Source organism: Zootoca vivipara, chromosome 1, assembly GCF_963506605.1.
Source record: "Zootoca vivipara chromosome 1, rZooViv1.1, whole genome shotgun sequence".
NCBI lineage: Eukaryota > Metazoa > Chordata > Lepidosauria > Squamata > Lacertidae > Zootoca > Zootoca vivipara.
This window is the reverse complement of record NC_083276.1, coordinates 110,702,751-110,720,227: the sequence shown is the minus strand read 5'-3', so window position 1 is coordinate 110,720,227 and position 17,477 is coordinate 110,702,751. Positions and strand designations below refer to the sequence as shown.

General features: G+C 42.0%; 1 protein-coding gene across 1 annotated transcript; it reads left to right on the top strand.

Moving 5' to 3' along the window:
- The first annotated feature begins 1,150 nt into the window (after positions 1–1,150).
- On the top strand, positions 1,151–15,889 carry ZC3H15 (zinc finger CCCH-type containing 15). Its single transcript, XM_035133494.2, has 10 exons — positions 1,151–1,471; positions 3,852–3,953; positions 4,939–5,050; positions 5,152–5,304; positions 6,562–6,653; positions 10,123–10,305; positions 11,556–11,702; positions 11,827–11,928; positions 12,172–12,298; positions 15,137–15,889. The coding sequence occupies exons 1-10, from the start codon at positions 1,388–1,390 to the stop codon at positions 15,328–15,330; spliced, it is 1,296 nt and encodes a 431-aa protein (XP_034989385.1). The 5' UTR covers positions 1,151–1,387; the 3' UTR covers positions 15,331–15,889.
- The last annotated feature ends 1,588 nt before the right edge of the window (positions 15,890–17,477 follow it).

Here is a 17,477-nt window from a genome sequence, read left to right as displayed (position 1 = left end):
CATCTACCGTAGCTACGCTTTTTGTAGGGAGCAGTGTTGCTCCAAAGAAAGGACCTTGTCATTTATACAAATGGCCACAAGGTGTCAGCTGTTTGTAACTTTAAAGGGGAAATCTACATTAACCTACAGCAAGAAAAAGCCGGGTGGGGGAGCGGCCCACACAATTCTATGCATACCGGTACATGTAGTAAGCACCACTAAACAGGGATCGTGGGCGTAGCCAGGATTTAAGCTACCGGTATGCACCTATCTGTCATCATCCTGTCTGGCTCTGTCTAGCAGATTCTAAATGAAATGTCTCAACAACTGTTGTTTTACATTACTTTATTTTGACCCAAAGTGCTCAGAAAAACCTGTCAAAATCTTTCTGCAATGTATACTTTTAGTTAAGTGGGGTTTTTTTTAGTTATTTACTTGATTGACTGGGATGACTGCCACCTCGTACAACTAGGGGGGGGGGGTTGCGCCGTGAGCGTATTTCACCAAAATATTAATTTTCTGCTTCTCTCTATCACACCATCCTTCAAAACTTTGGTAGCTACTGGATTCCATTAACCTTGTCAAAGAATAAGATAGCAGCAGCAGCAGCAGGCGACGCATCCCTTGTGAGGCTGGATCTGCTGCCCCTGTGGGCCCTTGCCGCTTGAAGCAGCCGCCTCATCTTGCCTCAGGACGTTTTCAGAACGCTTTAGGAGGGCCGAAGACGTCACACTTTTAATAAAGGAGGCTTCCAGAAATTTTGCTGTCCGTAACACAAGCGAGGAACAGAGGAAAAGAAACGGCGCGACGAACGTTACAGTAAGTTGACCACCGCAGACTACCGGTAACAGCCTCTGAGGAACTTGAGAGAGGCACTCCGAGTCATTCCCCCTCCCCTTTACCCGGCGAAACCGAACCCTCAACGGAAACCTAAGCCCCGCCCCGTGACGCAATCGCACGCCGCAGGAGGGTTCTGGGGAGGGGCTTAACTAAACTCCGCCCTTTGCCTTGTCCTGTCAGGGTTTCGCAATGCACTGTGGGATCGAGGCGATGAGCGTCGAGAGCGGCGGCGGACCGGGGAGGGAAAGGTTCTTGCGCGCGTGCGCACTCTCCCTTTTCACGTTCGGCTTTTCCTCCTCTCTTCCCGTTCCCATAATGCTCTGCCGCTTCCGTCACTGACGGCTTGTCGCAAACGCGAAGCCCTCGTTCGGCCGGTGGTGGTTTCCATCAGTCTCCCCTCACAGCTTGCACGCCGCCACCACCACCACCACCTCTCAACCCAGCCGGCCCCTACCCCGCTTGGCGCTTAACCAAAGGCGTGGGGGGGTCGCTTTTGCTTCTGGGCCTCGGCGGCGTCTTCTTCTCCCCCCCCACCCGTTCTCTTCCTCCTCCTCCCCCCCCGTCCGAAATGCCCCCCAAAAAACAGGCACCGGCAGCATCGGGGGCGGGTAACAAAAAGTCAGATCAGAAAAAGAAGGAGAAGATCATCGAGGTGAGACAATTTAGGCCCAATTATCGTGGGGGGTGGGGGGGTCAAGCTCTGTTTTGGAACTGTACCACTAAGGACTGCAGGGAAAGCTTTTTAACTACGTGGCCTCCAGACCTACCCAATGTGTACCCTGCATGTAGAAAGCTAACGTTTTAGGGAGGGGAAAGTTTCAGCTCCTGCCATTTATCCCAGACGTGTTCTGAGGTGGTGGGTGTTTTCATCCAGAGAACCAATAAACCAGGATATCCACCTCCCACCCACATTTGTACTGTATTCTGATTTTATGTGATCCAGACACAGAGGTAGGCAACTTTTAGCAGGGAAATGAAGATGCCACCTCTCTGTAATTACATGCTAGGCTGGACTTGGCACCCGATACAGGTTTTGGAGGCTGTTAGCGCTGATTCCGGTTCTGAGCCGAGTCCAAGATCCTCTGGTGGCGTCATAAATTAGTATTGCCATTCCTGTTTATGTGCTGTCCGCTCCTGTTAATTATTACAAGACTTTAAACAGGGCTGGGGAACATGTGGCCTTCCAGATGTTGATGTATTGTCACTCCTGTTACCCTTGACCTTTGGCCAGATTGACTTGGGCTGATGGGAACTGGGAGTCCCAATAGAATCTGGAAGGCCCACAGCTTAGCCACCTGTTTAAAGAAGCTATTGGTATACTGGATATCTCTTAAACAATGCCAACTTTGGAGTAATGCACAGAACTATATGCCTCATATTTTTCTATCAGTATTATTTTTCAGAGGGTATATTTCAGTATGATTTTGAAAGTGGCATGGTAATAAATAAAAAGACTGAGCCCAGGCATTTGTTTCCAATGCCTGAACTTAACTTCCTTCTATAGTCAGGTCATTGATTCATCTAGTCTGGTATTGTTTACATTGGTTGGCAGCTGCACTTTTAATGAGGTCTTTCCTATCCCTACATATTTGCCAGGGATTGAACTTGGACCCTTTCTCATGCAAGTAATACAAAACATATACTCTGTACACTGAGCTATGGTGGTAAAATTCCTACACATCATTATTATGGGAAAGGCTTCCAAATTCCCGATCAAAGGGTCATGTTTTCAGGTGGATAAGCCCTCCAGCATCTCTTCAAAAAAGTAAAGTACTGAAAGGTAGGAAATGATTTGTAATGGTGGAATTAAGAGAGCTGTGTGCATTTCGGAGTAAGACCCACACAACTTAGTCTGGTTTATTCCTGAGTGATCATGTTTAAACTAATCTGAGTCATTGAACACCCTGTTAGGTTTCTACTTCTGAGTGAACATGCATTGGTATGGAATTGTAATGCTAATAACCAAATGGTGGTACCCCTTGGTAGAATTCTAAACCAGATGAAATATTGGAGGGAGACTGATAGATGGATTTTGAACCAAAACAAAAATATAATATGCACCTTGATACAGTATTAGTATAATACTGTAATATGATAAAATAAGACTCTGTTCTTTAGACTTCAACCCTGACATTCAGATAATTTAACCAGTACACATGACACACCATAATGAGTTATGACAGTGTTAGAAGTGAAAGGTGAATTGCTATGTTACTTTGCATACATATGATCCACATGATGTACATCTTTTAAAACTTTCAGATGAAAGTGTTGGTTCTTTTAACACTGGAGCAATTTCAGTTCAAAAAAACTTTCTTTTTTGAATGAATAGGTATTCCTGTTTAGCAGTTCTGTATTTCTTAGTGAACAGAGATGAATTCAAAGAGAAAAGGCCATATATGTTATATGGGGCAAAATTAATATTGTAGAAAATTTGAAATTATAATTATAAATGTACTGCTATTACAGTAGCAATTGGGACCATGTTACACAATATTCTGCCCAAATCAGTTGTATATTGTTATCAGTAACGTCCTCTGCATGCAGAATATTTTGCTTCAATTTTAATTGGTCATATAAACATGGTTATTGTAATTCTAAATTGTAGTTTGTTCTAATCCATGAACTCAGAAACCTTTAAGTTCTTTTAAAAAGAATGATTACAGTCCTGTAGTTACTAAAAAATTCTTGATAACTGGGTAGGCTTCCTCCTTTATTTGCATGGCTCTATTGAATCACCAGATTTTTATCACTGAAGAGAATATTAGATACACATTGCAAGACAGATGCATATGATTTAAGCTGACCTGTAAAGAGCCTTCATAGGAGATTTATACTAGAATTGGTGTTTTTTTGTCACTAGATAGCAGTTAAAATGTATTTATTTTCTAACTGAAAAGTAAAATGGTTTTATTTAGAGTTTTAAGTGACTAAAATGATGTACACTAAAAGTGAATGAGAGTTAAACTACATTTTCTACACATTGAAAAGTCATGCTAGCTAATAACATTCCTACAAACCTTTGAAATTAGGACAAAACCTTTGGCTTAAAGAATAAGAAAGGAGCAAAACAGCAAAAGTTTATCAAGGCTGTGACCCATCAAGTTAAGTTCGGTCAGCAAAACCCACGGCAGGTAAGTAAATGTTTACTTGGCTTCACTGTTCTCTCTTTGCACTTGTTATAATGTGATTGCTTTTTCTATTATGCTGCATCATAGGAGTGTGGAGCTGTCAGAAGATGGGACAATTAAGTTAGGTCCTTCTTTGTTGGATAAATTTGTGTTAAGGGGCAGCCATTATGCTTATGGGTGTATTGTGAGATTAGGCCATACTCACAGCAGAAAAAGAGGTGATGGGCTATAAATAGTCCTTGGGCTACATTGGAACAGTTCAAAATATATTAATGTGTCTTTTAAAAATTATTATTATATTTATTTATATCTCGTCTTTTTCCCAGACTGGGACTCAATGTGGTTTACAGATGACATAGAAAAAGCGAAAAACAAAGAAAGAATAATAATTGAAAAGTAATTAAATACTTATACAATTAATATATAATATCTATACAAATATAGATAACAACAATAAAATGCCAAAATATGGTTAGTTAAAAAATGAAAGAAAATGCTTTCAAACTCCTCATAGCTGCACCAGAGAGGAGAAGGAAACACACAAGCCCAGGTTATGCACAGGCTCGTTCCACTTATAATGTCTGGAAAAAGGCCATTATGAATTATGTATACCTGAAGGAGCATCTCCATCCCCATCATTCTGCCCGGACACTGAGGTCCAGTGCCGAGGGCCTTCTCGGTAGTGGCTCCCGCCCTGTGGAATGCCCTCCCATCAAATGTCAAAGAGATAAACAACTACCTGACATTTAGAAAACATCTGAAGGCAGCCCTGTATCAGGAAGATTTTAATGTGTGACATTTTAATGTATTTTAATCTTTGTTGGAAGCCGCCCAGAGTGTATTATTATTATTATTATTATTATTATTATTATTATTATTATTATTATGTTTTATGGATATTGTATCGTGCACTTTGTTTTAAGAGTTGTGGTATGCACTTATGCACTCCTGGTGGTTTTGTAAATACCTGTTCTCTGTGTTCTCTTAGGCTGGTCAAGCAGAAGGTGACAAGAAACTAAAGAAAGATGATAAGAAGAAAGAATTACAGGAGCTGAATGAGCTTTTCAAACCTGTGGTTGCTGCACAGAAAATCAGTAAAGGCAAGCTTTCTTTGGATGACTTCCATTTTCCGCCTCAGTGCATCTCAGATTTATGTATTACTTGATCTGGAAAGGTACTAAATAATCAGCATATGTTGCAGGTGCCGATCCAAAATCTGTAGTCTGTGCTTTCTTCAAGCAAGGGCAATGCACAAAAGGGGACAAGTGCAAATTTTCTCATGACTTGACTTTGGAGAGAAAGTGTGAAAAGAGAAGTGTTTACATTGATGCCAGAGATGAAGATCTTGAAAAGGGTAGGTTACTTCTTGAAAATTGCAGACAAATTGTTTTTAGAACTAATCATGTCTTTGAGGAAGTAGATATAAATGCAAGTCTAAATAGGTGGTTCTTCTCTTCATTCAATTTTCATACATACTTATGTAAAGGACAAATTACCTGCATTTCTACAGATTCACTGTGGTCTGTGCTTTCAATTTTTACAAGCATTTAAACCAGGGTTAAAATTGGTTAAGATGAAGAAATGGAGCTGTTTGATCTGGGATGGTGACTCTCCAGCCCATGAGCTAATCTTGTCCTGCCAGGGAGTCCATCTTGGCCTGATTTTCCCCAAATCATCTCCACAATGGGCAGGGTTCAAGGAAATTCTCTCGCAGGTAACCAGAGCTTTCAAATGGCACATTTTCTGCCCTCATCAATTGATTTGGGGGGGGGGGAGAGAATGGAGCATTTTGAAAGCATTGGCTGCATGTGGGATTTTTTCCCCTTTGCAAACAGCAAATAGACTTTAAAGCAACGCTATACTGGTTTTGGAAGTCTCAACAGTTGGGACTTCAAAGTGCAGCATCAGCTGGCATAGTGATGTCATAGCAGCTGAATTCACCTGTCACATTTGGCCCACCAGGATGTGAGGAGACAATGATCTGGCCCTGTGGCCAGAAAATGTTCCCTACCCCTGTCCTAGATAATAGTATCTCTTGGCACTGTCTTGTACTTTTACTCTGGGAGAATGAATGTAAAATGAGAGATCTGCAGATTGATCAGTGGTCATATTTACAAGCATAGCACTTAGGAAAAGACTCCTGTGAACATGCTTCAGCATAATTCAGATACAATGCTAAATTATGGTTTGGTGTTACATGAACAAACCTGTGCAAACCTTGGGCTCATGCACCCAACCCCTTCCTCTGGTGTGGCTAAGAGGAGCAGTTTGGAAGCTTTTCTTTTTTTCCACTTCACAAGAGTTTGGACTTACTAGTTAGTTGGTTTTGATACCTGAACCCGGTTTTCTAAGGTAATTATTTTGATCTTTCCTTGAAGTCATTAATTACTCTTGTTGCTTCATCCAAATATTGTCCTATTTGTCTTCATCTTAGTCCTGCCTCCCTTTGCACTTTTGATTCCTTCTGGCTTACATCTTTTTATATGCCTCTTGCAGTATAAACACAAAGGTAGAATTCAAATATTTATATAGGAGAGCTTTGCTGGTGGTGTTGAACAAGCTTAGTCCCCTTCTTCCCTTGTATAATGAAATGTTTTGCTGCTATATGTAGACACAATGGATAACTGGGATGAAAAGAAACTGGAGGAGGTAGTGAACAAGAAGCATGGTGAAGCTGAAAAGAAGAAACCCAAAACCCAAATAGTATGTCTGTCTTGTTTTGTATTGGAATACCTAGTTTAAATATCTCATTTTTAGCAGAAAAAAACTGTTTATAAAATGACAGGATATTCTTGTTGTGTGACTTGTGGCTGAAAATAAGCTGTGATGCAAATAAGCTGAATTGTTTTAAAAAATACTATGGCAACAGCTTGAACTTTTAAGGACAAAATAGCTCAGGGACCACCTGGTGACATTATATGATAATGCCAACGTACAATAAACAATACTAAATAGAATGAGAAGTAGCTCAGAGATGTGATTACTTTTTGTAGTTGTTAGTACAATATAGGTAAAATCCAGTCCATAATAATTACAAGTTTTGAAACTATACTATTTACTAAAGGTAAAGGGACCCCTGACTATGAGGTCCAGTCGTGACCAACTCTGGGGTTGCGCGCTCATCTTGCATTATTGGCCGAGGGAGCCGGCGTACAGCTTCCAGGTCATGTGGCCAACATGACAAAGCCGCTTCTGGCGAACCATAGCAGCACACGGAAACACCGTTTACCTTCCCGCTGTAGCCGTCCCTATTTATCTACTTGCACTTTGATGTGCTTTCAAACTGCTAGGTTGGCAGGAATACTATTTACTAGTGTTGATCAAAACCTTATGTGTGATAATTAGTTGCATCAGCAAATGGAGTCTGTGGAAGTCCAGTTTTATAACCCATTACTATTAAATTTGAATTATAAGGTATACCAGTAATTGCTGTTCACTGTATAGTACAAGTGACATATAGATGGCTATTCTGTGGTGTCGCAAAATTATTTCATAGACTGTAATCTTAAACTTGATTTTATTTAAAAGTAGATATTCACCATAACCTGAAAATCAAAGAACAATGATTCAAACATGATACTACTTTCCTAGGTAAAAATTGTTCCACAGAGGTCTTAATCTTCCAAATCAAGATAAATCTATACTTTTTTGAAGTGTTGACTAAAGGTAACCATTAAACCAGAGAGCTAGCTCAGATGTACACAAGTTGTTGCATACACTCATTGGGGATTTTACCCTTTGTTGAGATAATGGCCTTCCTATGTCATTTCACCAATTCCTTTTAACTCCTTGAGTTTTTGAAAATGTTTGTCATACAGCCAGAGTGGTAAGGAATGCTGCTCTATACATTCTAAGCCCAGCTGAATGTACAGACTCCTTAGGGTTTTTCCCCCTGAATAATGTGCCAGATTCTGCTATGAAACCACTGCATTCAGTCATGATTGAACATGTCATACCGTGTTTCTCCTAAAATAAGACGGGCCTCAAAAATAAGCCATGGCAGGCTTTTCATGAGTAGAATAAATATAAGACATACCCCGAAAATAAGCCGGGGGGAGCATGTCTGGCAAGGAAAGGAAGGCATTTAAGCGCCTTCGGAAGAGCCGGCAAGAGGCAACAGCGCGCTTGCTGGCGATCCGTTCCCCCACTTCTCCCCCCACTGCTACGCCATGGACACCCGGGAGCATAGGATGGGGCTTCGGAGAAGCGCTGCGCCTTTCTGAAGCCCCGTCCGATGTCGGCTTTGTGCCGGGCAGCGGCGGGAGAAGCGGTTCCTCTGCTTCTCCCGCAGCAACCTGGCATACAGCTGCTTCCCTCAGCAGCCGCCGTCTGAAGGCGGCGGCTGCCGAGGGAAGCAAAACCGGCTTTGTGCCAGGCGGCGGCGGGAGAAGCAGAGGAACTGCTTCTCCCGCTGCCGCCCGGCACAAAGCGGCGGCTGCTGCAGAGGGAAGCGGGATGGGGGGGAAGCGGATGATCTTTCTTCCACCTCCCCCCATCCCGCCTGTCACACAGAGGGGATCGTCGGGGCTTCTCAAGCCCCCGACGATCCCCTCTGTGTGACAGGCGGGATGGGGGGGGAAGCAGACGATCTTTCTTCCACCTCCCCCCATCCTGCCTGTCACACAGAGGGGATCATCGGGGCTTCTCAAGCCCCCGACGATCCCCTCTGTGTGACAGGCGGGATGGGGGGGGAAGCGGACGATCTTTCTTCCACCTCCCCCCATCATGCCTGTTACACAGAGGGGATTGTAGGGGCTTCTCAAGCCCCCGACGATCCCCTCTGTGTGACAGGCGGGATGGGGGGGGGGAAGAGGAGGATCTTTCTTCCACCTCCCCCCATCACGCCTGTCACACAGAGGGGATCGTAGGGGCTTCTCAAGCCCCCAACGATCCCCTCTGTGTGACAGGCGGGATGGGGGGGAAAGGCAGCCAGCAAAACACCCCCGCATCGGCGCGCTTCGGCCCCGTCACCCAGAGCAGAAGCGGGCCAGTGCGGGGACTTTTCGCCGGCTGCCGAAAGCCCCGCTTTCCCCTCACCCCGCCTGACACAGCGCAGATTAGAAGAGGCTTCTCCTCCGATCCACGCTGTGTCGTGCGGGGGGGGGGGGGAGCTGTCGGCGGCAGGGGGAGAGGAAGGAAGGAAGGGAAAGGGCTGCTTTCTCTTCCTTCGTTCCTCTCCCCCCCCCCCAGAGCCCGCATCTGACGGGTGTTCCGAAGCCCTGTCAAATGCCGGCTCTGGGGGATGCGGTGGCACACACCTCTCTTAGCTCGGGGGAGGCAGGCAGGCAAGAGAACAAGTGCCTGCCTGCCTTCCCCAAGCCAAGAGAGTAAGTATCGCTGCCGCCGCCAGGCCCCCAGAGCCCATAGGAACGCATTAATTGACTTTTAATGCGTTCCTATGGGAAACGGTGCCTCGCTATACGAAATTTTCGTAGGATGAATTGAGTCCTGGAACGAATTAATTTCGTCTAGCGAGGCACCACTGTAGAGAAATAAACACAGCCAATTGTACAGCATCTGTAAAATTCATATCAAAAATCATTTCCCTGTTATGATCCAGCCCCCGAATAAGACATCCCTTGAAAATAAGCCATGGTGTGTTTTTTTGAGGAAAAAATAAATATAAGACTTGTCTTATTTTAGGAGAAACACGGTACATATAGGGGTTCTGGAAGAAATTCAGTGTCACGCTAAGGTAATAGTTCCATCAGGGCAAGCATTTCAGTTTGCTTGCCAGACAGAATGATTCCCCTCTCCGTCCCTTACATGCTGTTGCAGGGGTTCTCTCAGTCCCAATTTGAGGGGGATGCAGTAGGGAGGGAAAATATTTGTGCCCCATTGCAAAAGCAGGTTGTTATACAAAATTTCCACTTATAGGACTCTTTGGTTGAATCTCGCTCACTGCATCTGATAACTTTAAAAATAGGTACAATTGCTGAGTGAATGTAGATTTAATGATCATACTATGGTAACTTTATCCAGGATGTAGTGCAGCATTTCCCAAACTTGGGTCTCCAGCTCCCATCATCCCAAGCTAGTAGGACCAGTGGTTAGGCATTGACACTGGCAAATGCTTGCTTCTAATTGGGTTTGGTGACCAGAGCCTAAGATTCATTCTGCCTATTGTGTCTATAAAATGAAGACAATGTGTGATAATGAATGTTCCATGCAGGTCTGCAAGTATTTCCTCGATGCTATTGAAAACAATAAATATGGATGGTTTTGGGTCTGTCCTGGTGGAGGAGACAACTGTATGTACCGTCATGCACTCCCTCCTGGCTTTGTACTCAAGAAGGACAAGAAGAAAGAAGAAAAGGAAGAAGAAATTTCTTTAGAAGATCTAATAGAAAAAGAGGTAATGTTGTAGTCATTTTCTCTATAAAAATACAGTAAAGGTAAAGGTATTAGGTCCAGTCGTGACCGACTCTGGGGTTGCGCGCTCATCTCGCATTATTGGCCGAGGGAGCCGGCGTACAGCTTCCAGGTCATGTGGCCAGCATGACAAAGCCGCTTCTAGTTTGTCACTTTGATGTTGTGAGGTTATTTTAGCAATGAGGAGTCTTTAGTTAACTGGATTTTTGTATACCTGAGCCTTAATATGGACACTTTAATTTTTTTTAAAGGCTTATTTCAGAAAAATTTAGCAATTTCTATCTATAATTGGAGTAGATTTATTGGATTACAGCAGATTTCTTTGTAATATTCTAGTTAAGTTTTTTTAAAAAATCAGTTTCTGCAACATCAGGAATCAAGTACTGAATTCCTGCCTCCAAGGGACAGCTATGTTTACTTTTTTAAAAAATGTGTTCATATATTCAAACTGAATAGAGTGTAGCACTTAATGTTAAGTATCTGATTACTAATGAATGTGGCTTGCCATGTACAGTACAGTGGTACCTCGGTTTATGAACACAGTTGGTTCCGGAAGTCTGTTCATAAACTGAAGCGTTCATAAACTGAAGCGAACTTTCCCATTGAAAGTAATGGAAAGTGGATTAATCTGTTCCAGATGGTCCACGGAGTACTTAAACTGAAGCGTTCATAAACTGAAGCGAAGTTTCCCATTGAAAGTAATGGAAAGTGGATTAATCCATTCCAGACAGGTCCGTGGAGTACTCAACCTGAAGCGTACTTAACCCGAAGCATGGGTGTAATTGGTTCCGGAAGTCTGTTCATAAACTGAAGCGTTCATAAACTGAAGTGAACTTTCCCAATGAAAGTAATGGAAAGTGAATTAATCTGTTCCAGATGGGTCCGCGGCGTTCGTAAATCGAAAATTCGTATACCGGGGTGTTCGTAAACCGAGGTTCCACTGTACTTGGAAAATGTTCACTCAGATAAGAACATATATGGGTATTAGTGCATCATGTAGTCTTTTTGACATTAGGTAGTTCTTTATTCTGGCTGTATTTCATGTTTACTAGTTCCTTGTAGGCTCAGAGGAAACTACGAGAACAATAATGGAGACTCTTGCTGAAATCCATAGAACAAAAGCTTCTGCCGAAGGACTGTATTTAATTGCTTTAAGGCTTTTTCTTAATGTACTGGAGGGGGGGAATTGAGTCTTCTAAAAGCGTGCTCAGTTAATAATCTTTTGTCTTACAGCGTGCAGCCTTAGGAGCAAATGTTACTAAAATTACTTTAGAGTCTTTTCTGGCATGGAAGAAAAGGAAAAGACAAGAAAAAATTAATAAGGCTGAGCAAGATATGGAAAGAAGGAAAGCAGACTTTAAGGCTGGCAAAGCACTGGTGGTAAGTTCTGTGTACATTAAAGTAATGTAACGACACACAGGCAAACATTTTTCAGTGAAGCGAAATGTTCCAAACTCTCCAATGTATATTACTATTTCATATTGTGCTCTTTCTCTGTGGCTAGATCAGTGGACGTGAAGTGTTTGAGTTCCGGCCAGAGCTGGTTGATGCAGATGATGAAGAAGCAGATGACACCCGTTATATTCAAGGAACAGGTGAAGATGAGGTAAAGGAGATCCAAGAGTATTGTATGCAATCTCAAGACAACCAAAGAATAACCTTATTTCCATGGTCGAGGAACTTCAAGTTGCATAATGAACTGTAGCATTCTTAGTGACCTCTATGTACCAGATGCCTTTTGATCACAGCATGATCTACTGTGGGTCAGCTGCACTGAATGCAGTGGAACTTAAAGCCTACACTGATTCTGTTGTAAGTAAAATTAAAATAACTTTTTTTCCCCTTTCAGGTTGATGAACAAGTGGATGTAAATGATATTGACTTGAACCTGTATGTTCCAAAAGCCGTAGATGAGACTGGAATTACAGTAGCTAGTCTGGAACGATTTAGCACATATACTTCGGCTGAAAAGGATGGTAAGATTTGTGTGTTCTGTGTTTTTAAGATCTGCAGTAGTATTTAAATTTTGAAAGGTTATTGATACATTCAGGATTGTATTCAATGAAGCTGTCCTATTTATGCAAGAACTTGTCCTTGCGCACAGGAACTGCCTTTCCATTCCTCCCCCACACTCCCTCTGATCTTTTCTAGGGGTTCCCCCAACTCACAAGAGCAGATTTGGGGGCAGAGGGAATTCCATTGTTAAAGTGGGAGTCCTTGGCACAAATGGAATTCCGTTATTGGATTCAACCTTTAATGCATGGGTGTAGGCAGGGGAGACAGCTGCCCCCCTAAATCGAGTAAATCAATAAAAAAAAATACTTAATTAACTGAGGTTCTGCCCCCTCCAGCATAAATCCTGGCTACACCATGCTTTAATGTTTCGTGCCACAGTGTGTGACTCCTATGTTTTTAATTTATCCTTGCAGTTTGTTTATGGAATAGATTGCAAAACATTAACTTGGGTAGGTGGTTATCCCTTTTAAAAAGTTACTTATGTACCTTTCCTGTACATGGACATGTGTAATGATATATAGCATTGTATCCATTATGAGCCATTCAGATCCATATACAGTGGTGCCTCGCTAGACAAATGCCCTGTAAGACGAATTTTTCGCTTAACGAATAGGTTTTGCGATCGGAGGTTGCTTCACAAGATAACGAGGTTTTCTATGGCCGCCGCTTCGTCTTGCGAGGCATGGCCATAAAAACCTCCGATCACAAAACCTAGGGCATTTGTCTAGCGAAAGGGGAATCAGCTGTAGCAAGGGAAGAAAGCTCTGAAGCCGCGTCTCATCCTGGGGAAGGCAAGCGGGAGGCGGTGGCAGGGAGAAGAGAGCTTCTCCCGCCGCCCCCTCACACACAGCCGGCATGGGATGTGGCTTCGAAGACCTTCACCAAAGCCCTGTCCCATACCCTTGCCAGTCCCCCAGAGCCCATAGGAACGCATTGATTAAGTTTCAATGCATTCCTATGGGAAACCGGGACTCGTTAGACGAAAAATTTGTTACACGAATTGACCCGTGGAACGAATTAATTTCGTCTAGCAAGGCACCACTGTATAATGGAATATGGTTTGTAAACAAACAAACAATTTCTACCCCTCCTATCTGGCTGGTATCCATTACCAGCATGAAAATTAATTATTTTATTTGTAACTTAAAGGTAAAGGGACCCCTGACCATTAGGTCCAGTCGTGACCGACTCTGGGGTTGCGCGCTCATCTCGCATTATTGACCAAGGGAGCCGGTGTATAGCTTCCAGGTCATGTGGCCAGCATGACAAAGCCGCTTCTGGCAAACCAGAGCAGCACATGGAAACACCGTTTACCTTCCCGCTGTAGCGGTTCCTATTTATCTACTTGCACTTTGACGTGCTTTCGAACTGCTAGGTTGGCAGGAGCTGGGACCGAGCAACGGGAGCTCACCCCATCACAGGGATTCGAACCGCTGACCTTCTGATCAGCAAGCCCTAGGCTCAGTGGTTTAACCACAGCGCCACCTGGGTCTTTGTAACTTAGGGTTACGATAATGTCACTCATTTCCCCATTCCACTCCTGTCCATTTCTCATTCTTTCTGAAATCTTCAGGATAGAGACTATGGGAAAATGCATTGGCATATTTAATATCCATTTCCTAGCTCTTGTTGTGGTTTTCTTTGGAACACATTATTTCTAAAGCTGCTAAAATTGTATAGTCACTATACACAGATTAAAAAGAGAACATTACTGGCCTACAGGTTTGGAATCTAAAAGACACGATAAAAGGGGGGGAGTGATAGGGAGAGGAAAATAAGCAGGCATCAACTCCTATTACTTCTATCTATCTATTTACCTACCTACCACCCATCTGGCTGTGTTTCCCGAGCCACTCTGGGTGGCTCCCAACAGAATTAAAAGCACAATAAAACATCAAACATTAAAAACTTCCCTAAACAAAGCTGCCTTCAGATGCCTTCTAAAAGTCAGATAGTTGTTTATTTCCTTGACATCTGATGGGAGGGTGTTCCACAGGGCGGGTGCTACTACCGAGAAGGCCCTCTGCCTGGTCACATACTTCTTAAAATGACAAGCTTGAATGGAAACTGTTCAGAAAGAAGAGAAGCTAAATTATCAACTGATCTTTAAACTGGATCTATGGAGAGAGGCCTGGTGTTCCTTTGCCCTCTGCTACCATTAGGAAAAAGCAAAACAAAAAAATCACAGAACAAAAATATCAGCAACAAAAGCAGTCACTCTTGGTGAGCTCACAAGCAAAAAATGTGGAAGAAGACTATAAAATCAAAGCAGTGTAATAATGGCTACCAAACTCCCAAGAAATTCCTATCAAGCAGAAGGCTCAGATAAAGCTACAGTTTTTAAGTCCAGGAAACCTCTGTGGGACTTGAGTGTAAATGTGCTCAGGACTAAGTAGCAAATATTTCTGATTTCTGTGACATTTACTTCAAAATAAGGGTGCTCTGCTCACTCTGGGAAGTATCTAACAAAGTAGTTCCATTAGCACACAAACCTCCAGCTATGCAGTGGAATTTCTCCTCCCTCTCCCTTCCCCACAGACTCCCTAAATCTATTTTGGGATTTCCCCCAACCCTTCAGCACATTTAGAGAGGGCATGTGAGGAGAGGGAAGAAATGTTTGATTGCACAAATGGAATTCCTAGTGCTAATAGAATTCCTTCATTGGAATCCAGTATATATTTTTCAGATACATCAGCCTCACTTTCTAGAGTTGTGTAGCCAATTTTCTTAGCCTGCTTAACATCAGCAGGAAAAATAGGTTGGTGTGTTTAAATGGTACGAATTGTTTTCACTTTCAGATAACAAGTTGAGTGAAGCTTCTGGAGGTGGACTGGAGAATGGAGAACAAAGTGATTTGGAAGCTGACAGCGACATGGAGGGCACCCAGGAAAATGGAATAATTGATGCTGTCCCAGTTGACGAAAATCTTTTTACTGGCGAGGATTTGGAAGAACTAGAAGAAGAACTAAACACACTTGATTTAGAGGAATGAACAAGCAGCATCACAAATGAATTTAAATCTACTTGACAACGTTAATACGATCTCCATTCTTATGTGGAGTACTCTTGGTTCCTCACATGATTCTGGAAAAAAAAACATTAAACAGAAATATCTCTTCCCCCCAATTTTTTCCTGATTCAGTCTTAACCAGCTTAATAAACTTCCCAGATAGTACACTGAGAAAGAACTCTCTTAATGTACAATGACGTAATGAAATCCCCGCCAAAAGTAGGAAGTCGATCACTACTTTTCCAGGATGTGTGAAGGGGAGTGTTGCTACGAAGTCCAGGAGGAGGTCAAGAAATCCTTCAGTAGAACTGCATTTGAAATAAGTATTTTGAGTGATTAAGTTTGTGCTACAATACTGTAAGTCGAAGTGATAACAGGTTGAAATGGCTGTGTTATTAAAAGTGCTGGAATTGCTTTTGATTATTTGACCAAACAGATACCTAAGGTAGAGATTCATAAAATCACACAAGTATGGGCCCTGCTTCTAAATTTTAAAGTTAATCCACCAAGGTGTAAATAAAGACTATCTGGTTAAAAAAAACACACCATGTTGGTTCTACATTAGTGTATATGCATGTTTTGCAAATATGCAGTAGACCTAAACAAAAGCACTTCTGCAAGTATGATTAATTGCAGCTTAAAGTGTAATTTATAGATTGCCTCTATCTGTGAAAAGGCTTATTCTTCTGCCTGCTGAAAAATCCCAGCATATGCAAAATGTACTTGCTCTGACTTCATTCTTTCTAGTTTTCAGGCATATCCATTTGTATGTAGTGTAAATTTTGTGAGATTTGGGAATTAGTAGTACTGGAATTCTGCTTTAAGCAATCAAAGCAGGAGATTCGTACATTCTTTAGACTACAGAGGCAAATGGGTTTAAACTTAGCTGTAATGTTGAAAAGACAAATACCATATTACAGTACAGTGATATTTTTAAAAAATGTGTTAGCCCAGGTAGTTCAACATTAAATACAGCAACTCGCTTTGCATTTTTTGTAGCAAAGTTTAGAAGTTTTTCTGGCAGAATAGCTTGCAAACCAGTGATGTGGAGAGAGCTTAAAGACAAATGTTACATTTCATGTGGCACAGGCCTCTCTTAGAATGCGAATATAGCCTTGTTCATTTCAAAAGTGTTTTTAGTCCCATATTTTAGTAAGAATGGGATATGTTGTGATATGACCCAAGTACTAAAATCTAGAAATTCTAGATAGATTTTTTTAAATGGAAAATTACTTGGAATGGATATTGTGAAGACTGGAAACTGAAAATGCCTTGACTAATCTGTCCAGCTGGCGAGAGGTAATGCTTCATCCAGTACTTTGGGGGGGGGGGAGTTAAAACATAATGCTAAATAAGATAATGCTGAAGAAAGATTTGTAGAACTGAATGTTAATGGACTAGCCATCAAAGTTCATAGAACCTTCCCAGCCTGTGGCTGGATTAAAATAGAAAAACTTGGATCAGCCTATACCTAAGTGGGATCTGTAGGGTTGCTTACATATTTTATGTGTACTTGGTTTTTCACCATCTCCTTCGTTGCTCACTTTTTTTCATGCAGACCTCTTATTGAGTTGAGATTCATTTGAATCACGTCTTGCTTATCTGCCTTAAGTTTTCCAGAAACAAGTAGAGTTGTGGGCTTCCGTTTATCATACATCCTGCTTTTTATTTTTAAAAAGCACTTGAATTTATTATTTTTTTAGCACTGCAGTATGCTTGTTTTCAAGGAAAATGAAGAGTAAATGTTGTTGAGCATCTTAATGTTATTCTCTCTCTTTTTCAAAAGTTTGGAAAACTTTCCTCTCTAAAATGTAGACTGAAGATTAAACAGCAGACCCAGCCATTTTTAGTTGTGGCTAATGTGACCTGCTTATTTTTGAAGTAGTAATTCTTACATTATTACTATGCCAAAGAAACCTTAATAAGACACAAATGGCTACTTTGGTTCCTCTATCCTGAAAGTGGGTTAGCCTTTTGAATTGTAGTGGATGATTGTGTTTATAGTTGTGCTATTGTTTCCAAAACACATTGAATAACTTTGTATTCAAGTTCAGTTATAGTGAAGGAAAAGACAAGATCATGTTGAGATTGAATCCTCTCTTTAATTGCAGTGTGCAGTGAACCACATG